General features: G+C 38.7%; 1 protein-coding gene across 1 annotated transcript; it reads left to right on the top strand.

Annotated features, from left to right (window-relative positions):
- The first annotated feature begins 6,443 nt into the window (after nucleotides 1-6,443).
- LOC131280684 (olfactory receptor 8S1-like) lies at nucleotides 6,444-7,377 on the top strand. The gene is made up of 2 exons (XM_071218726.1): nucleotides 6,444-6,722; nucleotides 6,775-7,377. Exons 1-2 carry the CDS (start codon nucleotides 6,444-6,446, stop codon nucleotides 7,375-7,377), a joined length of 882 nt encoding a protein of 293 aa, XP_071074827.1.
- Nucleotides 7,378-9,159: the final 1,782 nt, after the last annotated feature.

Here is a 9,159-nt window from a genome sequence, read left to right as displayed (position 1 = left end):
TAAAAACAACATGATACCGGCATAAAGACAGACATATTAACCAATGGCCCAAATCAAGAATTCAGAAATAGACCCTTACATCTACAGTCAAGTGATTTTTGACAAAGCAGTCAAGCCCTTCCCACTGGGCCAGGACAGTCTATTCCACAAATAGTGCTGGGAGAATTGGATAGCTATATACAAAAGAAAGAAGACCCCTATCTCACACCTTTTATAAGTTAACTCAAAATGGATCAAGGACCTAAGTATAAAAGAAACAACTATAAAAATCCTATAAGCAAATGCAGGAAAATATCTTCAAATCTTGCAGTAGGCAGTAGTTTCATAAACCTTACACCCAAAGCATGAGCAACAAAAGAAAAAAATAGACAAATGGTGGACCTCCGCAAAATTAAACCCTTTTCACCTCAATGGATTTTGCCAACAGGGTGATGAGGCTGCTGACTCAATGGGAGAAAATATTTGCAGTCATATATCCAATAACTTTTTAATATCCATGATATAAAAAGAGATCATAAAACTCAACAATAAAAAGACAAACTACCTGCTTAAAAATTAGGCAAGACTTGAAAAGACCAATGTCCAAAGAGGAAATACAAATGGTGAAGAAACACATGAAAAAATGATCAACATCACTGGTGATTAGGCAAATGCAAATCAAAACTACAATGAGATATTATTTCATACCTATTAGACTGGCCTACTATTAAAAAGTCAGAAAACTGTAAGTTTTGCAGAGGATGTGGAAAGATAGAAATGCTTATTCACTGTTGGTGGGAATGTTGAACGGTACAGCCACTGTGGAGGACTGTTTAGCAATTCCTAAGGAATTGACTTGTGATATGACCCAGGAATACCATTACTAGGTATATACACAGAGTAACTGAGGAGGGACGTGAACATACATCTGCACACCAATGTTCATAGTAGCATTATTCATGATTGCTGAAAGTTGAAAACAGTGCAGGTGCCCATCAACTGATGAATAGATTAAAAAATTGGGGTGTACATACGTGATAGAATATTAAGTAGCGTTAAGAAGAAATGAATTCATGAAGCATATGGCAACATGAGTGAACCTGGAGGACATTACATTGAGGGAAGCAAGCGAGACACAAAAGGACAAATACTGCATGATTGCATTATTATGAACTAAATATATTGTATAAACTCATGGAGTTAATAATTAGAAGGTAGGTCAGGAGAAAAATAGTAGGAGGGTAGTGAATGGAAAGCTGATGATTAATCTGTACAAATTGGTTTAAGAGGTTCTAAGTCTTTGGAAATGATGAGAGCACATCATGGGGTTTGTGACTAGCATAGCTATTATATGGGTATGAGTGGCTAAAAGAGAAATTCTAAGGACAGTTTAAAACTGGAAGGAAGCTAAAAACTGACCTGGGACTGTATAACATAGCGAAACCTCATGTAAAATATGAATATGTGTGATATTTCCTATATAAGTCTGAGTTTACAAAATATAAATACAAACAAACTAGAGAGAAGGAAACAGAACAACAGCTATGTATGGCAAGAGAAGCATAGAGAGATTCAGAGGTGATGAGTTTTATCTGATTGGTTGGGTTTTGTTTATTATTATTATAATTGGAATAATGAAAGTGCTCTAAGAATTACTGAAGTGCTGAATGCTCAAATATGTGATTACACCAAATACCACTGACTTTATACTTTGGATGGATTTATGCTTTATTAATATGTACTGAATAAAATTGATTTGTTCTTTAAAAAAAACAGCTGTCTCTAGGTTTGGAAAGATTGACCAAATTAAAGAGATGATTTTTAAGTAATGAATATTGAAAACATCACTGAATATATATGCTCTTGGAGGATGACTCTATATAAATGTACTTGAGTTCCTTCACTGAAAGGCAAGATTTGTGTCTTATTCAACTTGTATCTTCAAAATACTATAGAGAGTAAATTAATATTTTTAACTTTTGAATGAATTTTCCACAGACTCTTTTTAAGTAATTGAATGCACTGACTCAAGGTCTATTGTATGCATTAATAAATGTGCCGTCCTATAAAATATGTTATGGGGGAGCAGTTGTAGCTCAAGTGGGTGAGTGCCTGTTTCCTACGTATGAGGTACCAGTTCAATCCCTGGCCAGCACCTCCAAAACAATTAAGTTAGGTTTTTACAATTCTTCCTATCATAACCAAGTTAATAGTGGTGACTGTTTCAGAATAAACTTTAAAACAAAAATTTCATACTGGAACAATTCTTTCTTAAGAGTTGATGCTGCCTCTTATGAGGTTCTTTAACCTAAAGTAGGAACCTGTGATTGTGCAGTTTTTGCAACACAGCTTTATAGGAGGAGGGCTCAAGACACATCAGATGTAAATTATACATTACAAATAACTGTTTCTGATCTTTTAAAACTCTTAATAAAAAAAATCATCCCAGATCTGTTTAGAGATACAGGACATGCGAATTTTGAAAAATAAGCTGTGTTGTCACTACCCTTGCTGGAATATTTCCAAATGAGATATCCCACCACTCTGTGTCCAAGAGCCACGTACTTCCCAGCGTCTAATTTCAAAGCCCCACCAGACTCCAGGGTAAACAGTTTGAATTTCAAACCTAAATTTCTAAGTCCTGTGTCTGTGAAAATCCCCTACAGCTCATACATCAACTCTTCTACTTAATGAATTTAAAATTTGTAATCAGGCTATGACCTGAGGGAATAGTCTCTTGTATTGCTCAGCTCTGCCAGCTTCACCTGCTCCACCAGGTAATCTAGCTTCTCTTCTGCTAGAATATAGCTGAAAATCACTTCATGATATTCTTTGCCCAGTATGTTGAATCACAAAGGCAGCATTAATGAAGAGAATCCTTTGTGACTGCGTCTCGATTTTAAGAAAGAAATCTCTCACTTGCCTCTTTTCAGAATTTGAATGTTTTCTTAAAGTATTTTGAGACTACCCAAGAATGACAGGACCAAAACAGATTTTGGATCAAAAGTATCTTTAAACTTCATCTGGGATATTCTATTTGTCATCCCTTGTTGTGTTGGCAAATTGGAAACTTAATATTGGTACTTTCTATAATAAAGCTAAGAAATACAGCCTGACCAAGATGACTTCTTATACCATAGTAAAATCAGAGCCAAAAGGTGACTTTTGTGCCAGAAAAATGTCAGTGCTCTATAGTTTCTCCAAAGGTTCCTCTCTTTCCTACCTGGAGATATTTAGGGTCTGATTTCTCTCCTCATCTAGTCTTTAATTCTTGGTATTCTGTGGAAAATTATTTTACCTTGAGTTGTCTCATTACCCTTTCTTAGTTCTGAAGACTGATTTCCAGATACTGATGGTTTTATGGAATTTTTCCCTTCTGTGAGTCTCTTGTCTTCAGTTGCTCTTAGCATTTACTAAACGAATCCTCTCTAGGCTATTTAAGTACTGTTGAACGCATACGCTCTGTGAAATCTGCCTTGATCTGGGCAGTTAAGACTAAGAGGTGGAAGGTACCTAGTCTCTGAAGGAATGGAGAAAGCACAGTACACTGTCAACCAAGAAATAACAAACTAATCTACGAGGCAACAAAGACATTTAATTGGGGTCTTAGAATTGCAATATTGGGGGAACAGATACAAGTAGAAGCCCAAAACATATCCTGTCTTGGTATTTTCAGGCAAGGGGGATTTTAAAGGAAAAGAAGTTTGGACAAGTTGTTTGTAGTTGGTAGATATTTGGAGTACTCTAATTGTCCTTCACGTTGGATAGTTACTGAGTTCCTTATCACATAATTTCTTTTATGGCCCAGAAGTCCTCAGGGTTTTGAGGAGCACTGGTGCTTGAGGCTTTGCAGTCTTTGGCAGTTCTTGTTGAGACCTGCATTAGAGTAAATTCCAGAGTGACCGCCAACTCCATTTTAAATCTCTTAGTTATAGTAACTATTTTGTTTTATTTTGTTTCTTTTAACAACACCCAGAGTAGAGGGTGAGATTTAGTGACATAGGATTACCCTCCTAGTCTAGATCTTAAATGAATGTGCTAGAGATTCTGTACTTTTCTGGTATTACATCCCATCCCATCAAATCTGGTCACCAAAAATATTAGTGGTAAAAGAAGAGAAGAAAGGAGGACCCATATAAATTTCTAAGGAAAATCCTGAGGTAAGTGAACTTTAACTTCCCCAAGCCCACAGACCTCAAGCTCTGTGGCCCCTCACTCCATCTTAGGTGCCTTGGGTTCCCCCAAAGTCTTAATACTTTTCTGAGTTTCTTTTTTTCCCTTTATGAGTTACCAAGTCCGATTATGTCTTCCAGCACTAGACCTGTCTCATTCTATTTTCATCATTGTACCTATCCAGCCATGTATACAGTTAACTAACATTATTTTGTGACTACATTAAACAGATAAATTGTGAGTCATTTTTCCTTAGACTGCTCTCACTAATATATCTCCTTATAAGTGGTATATGATCACTAGATGTAAAGAAGTTAATATTTCATAATGAAATTAATGTGCTGCGCTTCTCACAATTGACTGAATTTTAAAGTTAGGCACATATTTAAAGAATTGTGAGTTAAGAGTAATGTAAATTTCAGTCATTAGCCATAGAATGGAAGATGATTCTTTTGTGACTATTCTTAAACTGACCCAGAAAATTCAATCTCTTGCTCCTCTTCTCTTCAAAATGATGTCTGACATTGACACGCAGGATAACTAAATGTAACCTGTTTGAGAAATTCTCAAACACAGCTACCCAAGCAATTTGGCCAAATGCACACCTTATTAAGATCAATCTGGGCTCCGCATTCTTTTCCTCTACTCTCCTCCATGTAGCAAACTTCCCTTCTCTTCACCTTTTCTGAATTGCAAAATAGGCAGTCAACGTGAATTGAAGCCACTGTGTTTCCTCTTGTAAGGTAAGTAATTTGAAATTGGGCTTGTCTTTTCACTGCAAGGTTGAAATGAAACTCTGTCTTTACTTGGTCACAGTCTGAGGGTCTATGTTGAGGATGAGGATGAGTAGATCATGGAATCCCACAAATCGGGTCTCCCCTTGCCTTACTGATGGCTTCTTTGCCTTTTAGCAGGGGAGAGTGTCTAAAATATCAGATTTCTTAATTCACAGCCTTTCAGAGAAACTTTAGAGGCACTGGAATTTTCTCCCGCTGATTACTGTGATCAAAAATGGGTCATTTTCAGGATCAAAAATGGGTCATAGATGTACTGGAGTTTTCTCCAGCTGATTACTGTGATCAGTAATTGTTAGAGAATATATTGAAAAACAGGAGCTGGTATCTTGACAAAATCAGAGCAAATTCCATAGGCTGAGAAATTTTCAGTTAAAGTGAACTGATTAACTTCAGTAGGATATTTTACTATTGAAAATATGGAAAAATTGTTTACTTAAACAGAGTTTAACATCTCAAGACAAGAAAATTGGATTGTTACATCTGGTCATTCATCTAAAAGCAGAATTGGATTTATTTTGGCCACTTTGCATAAAATTCCTCACAAGACCAAATTGAAAGGTAACTTGAATTTGGATCTGCTAGGGTTTGTATCATGGAAACTTGCCTAAATTCTAAGGAGGAAAGTGGGGAAAACCAGGAAGAACACAGAGTTACAGGCTGGCTCAGTAGGAATCAAAATTGTTATGGTGAGAACGTCTGACTCTGTATAATCAGGTATAAATTGGAGGATTCAGGGATGATTCAGAATTCAGTTGGCAGGACAAACTTACTGTAAAAAAAGTGCATGTCGGAAAAGAAGCCTAATGAAGCAATAGAGTCTGGGTGTATAACGATGGGTCAGGTTTCAAGTTGGGAATGAAAAAGGGTAACTATTAAGGGAATTCCCCCGCATGTGAGGTTTGAAGTCATTTAAGTCATGATTGGATAGCAGAAGATTGCAGCAGAGGATCAGCTGAAGTAAATGCAGAGTGACAAGGAAATGGAAAACAGCCCAGTGTATCAAACAACGAATATGTCATGTAAACAGTAAGAACATAACACATAAAGCATGTGGTAGTTAAGTAGTATTGCACCATGGAAAGTTTTCCAAGGGGCATAAAAACTGGGACTGAGGAAAGTAGACACTTAGACCTGTTTATCCAGGAAGTGTGCCAAATGCAAAGTTGACTATTGCAGGATAAAAGGTGGGGCCTGTTCATGGAGATGGAATTAATTAGTTATGAACTAACCTGAGAAAGTATGCCATTTGTACTAGAAGAGTGCAAGGGGAAAAATCAGAAATGAGCTGATTCTGGTTTCAGGAGGTGTGCAGCAAGCTCTTCGTTTAAGGAAATATTCCAGGGAAGGAAGGAATTTAAAAAAAAAACCATGAAGAAAATGAGCTGGCCAAGGAGAGCTTTGTATACATACAATGAAAAAGAAACTGAGTGGCGTGAACGTAGGTGGATACTTCACCCCTGACTCTGTATTTATTACAGAGGATCATCTTCTGTAATGGCCTTGGGGAACCACAGCACCGTCACAGAGTTCATTTTCCTCAGGCTGTCTGACAACCCCCACGTTGAGGCTCTACTCTTTGTGCTGTTCCTGGCCATCTACCTCCTGACCCTGATGGGGAACCTGATGCTGCTGCTGGTGATCAAGTCTGATCCTCACCTCCATGCCCCCATGTACTTCTTCCTGAGTCACCTCTCCTTCCTGGACCTCTGTTACTGCTCAGTCACTGAGCCCAATATGCTGAAGAACCTCCTTTCTCAGGACAAATCAATCTCGGTAGAGGGCTGCCTGGCTCAGGTCTTCTTTGTGTTTGCCACTGCTGGGACAGAAGTCTGCCTGCTTGCTGCCATGGCCTGACTGTTATGCAGCCATCTGCCACCCCCTGCTCTACGGCCAGGTGATGGGTGAGCAGTTGTGCGAGGGTCTGGTGTGGGCCTCCTGGGGCCTGGCTTTTCTGGATGCTCTCATCAACACCCTCCTGGCTGGGGATCTGGACTTCTGTGAGGTTCGTATTATGTCTCACTTCAGCTGTGAGCTTCCCTCTCTCTTTCCTCTGTCCTGCTCTGATGTCTCCACCAACTTTGCAGTCCTGATCTGCTCTGCCCTCCTTCATGCCTCTGCAACACTCCTCCTCATCTTCTTCTCTTACACCGGCATCGTCTCCACCATCCTGAGCATCAGCTCCACAACAGGGCGGAGCAAGGCCTTCTCCACCTGCTCCTCCCACCTCACTACAGTGATCTTGTTCTATGGCTCTGCTTTTCTTCGTTATTACATGCCAACATCAGGGACCCCAGTGGAATTTGTTTTTTCCATACAGTACAGTGTGGTCACTCCTCTGGTGAATCCCCTTGTCTACAGCTTGAAGAACAATGTGGTAAAAGCAGCTCTGAAAAGAATGTTGCAAAAAGGTTTACATAATTTCGGATAGCAGAGAATGGGCAGAGGATTATTGGGGCACAAGGCTGAATTACATCAAGATAGTTGAGTAACAGACTTTAGGCAAAGTTTGCTTTGCTCATGGAAGATAGGACAAAATACCTTGTAAGAACTATTTCCTTTGAAACATGCTCAAGTAAATGCCAAAAGCTCTTTGTTTATACTTAATTTCTTCAGGGACGTAACAATACATCAAGTAATTATAATACAGAAAATGTGATTACAGACTTATTCTCCCTTTTATCTGTGAAATTCTCATTAGATTTAGCACTGAGAGTATTGCCTATGACCTGATTCTTATTTGGATCCAAAGCTGATCTGAGATTTACGGGACAAGGTTTGCTAGAAATAAAAAAGCCATAACCTCTGACTATGAGGAGACATAATTTGAGACTCAGACATTTGGAGCTTGACTCAAAGAGGCTGGGGAAAATGTAGAAGGAGCTGAGAATGGCTGAGAGAGGCAGTCACCTGTTAGGGTAAAGCCAAGACTCAGAATCATTTCATATACTCTGTCTCTACTGGCACCTCCACCTGGAAGATGGCAAAGGGGAAGTCAGCAACCCGCTTGTGCCTGGGGTCACCTCTGTTGGGACTGAGGAGGAGGTGCTAGGGCCAGCAGAGGGTACTGTCAGCTGGTGCTTGGCTGCTGAAGACATATTGCCTAGGCTATGCCAGAACCGGATTAGTTACTTCTTTTCTTTCCCCACCCTGTTTTTGTTTTCTTTGTGTGTGTGTGTGTGTGTGTTTTACTACTTAGCCACTGGATATGAACAGAAGCCAGTTGGCAAGGGTATGTTCTCTGCAGGCACCTAGTCTAAGCAATATAAAGCTAACCACACAGAAAGCGCTTGTGGTTGATGGTCAGCAGAAAACTAACTGGCCTAAAAGATAATCACGGATGTATGACCCTCCTCAAGCAAGAAAAAAGATTGGTAAAGATAAGACCAGACATGAGAAAAAGGGACAGAAGGGAGAATGGCAGGAATAAGAGAAAATTAAGAAAATCAAGAAAGAAGAAGAATTCAAGAGAGTTGAAGAGTGAGAAAGAGTAACACATTGTGAAAACAGGAATTGGAAACCCCAATTCTGTATATGCACTGGAATCTCAATGAATTCAGAGGGGAGACGGAAGTAGACAGGATTCCTCAAACCCTGTGCTAAGGCAAAATGTTTGGCTGCAATAGCCAGTGGTCTTTCTTCAAATTGAAATCTCAGTACTTTCCAAGTAGCCTTGAGAAAGAGGCCCCCTTCTGTGGTCCTCACACTCATGAGTATATGTTGTCACAAGGTACTGTCTTCTGCAGACCTCTCCCAAATTTGGGAGATGCTCTAAATTCACCTAAATTCTTTTCCTAAAGGAGATTTGGATTAGAACAATTTTATCTCTTAATCAAGGTTCACTGAAAATTTTCACTATCAAATTTCAGAATTTCATGTCCAATAGGCCTGTTTAAGGTCTTTCTCACAGTTTTCCTTATTTTGTGTCCAGTTTTCATTTCGTCTACTTTGAAAATATCAAGGGTTTTCAGCTAATACCATTTCTCAAGATTTGAGTTTTTTTCGCCTCATAAAATTATGAGTTGGCAAATTATCTGCTCTAATTCATTCCAATAAGATGTGAAGAATTCCCAAATAAGAACCTGATTACCTAGAAAGAATTATGGCTTAAAAGGAAATAAAATAATTAAATCAATAATGTTTTCATTCTTAGAGAATATTACATCCAATAGTTAGAGATGTAGTATAAAAGCAAAAATTATGTTATAATTAA

Source organism: Dasypus novemcinctus, chromosome 12 (genome assembly GCF_030445035.2).
Source record: "Dasypus novemcinctus isolate mDasNov1 chromosome 12, mDasNov1.1.hap2, whole genome shotgun sequence".
In the NCBI taxonomy this organism is placed as follows: domain Eukaryota; kingdom Metazoa; phylum Chordata; class Mammalia; order Cingulata; family Dasypodidae; genus Dasypus; species Dasypus novemcinctus.
The sequence above is the reverse complement of the archived record's forward strand: the minus strand, read 5'-3'. Positions and strand labels throughout refer to the sequence as shown.

Coding starts and splice junctions, on each gene's coding strand:
- LOC131280684 (XM_071218726.1), top strand. CDS start 6,444: ATGGCCTTGGGGAACCACAGCACCGTCACAGAGTTCATTTTCCTCAGG. Junction 6,723..6,774: donor CTCAGGACAAATCAATCTCG/GTAGAGGGCTGC, acceptor CTGCTGGGACAG/AAGTCTGCCTGCTTGCTGCC.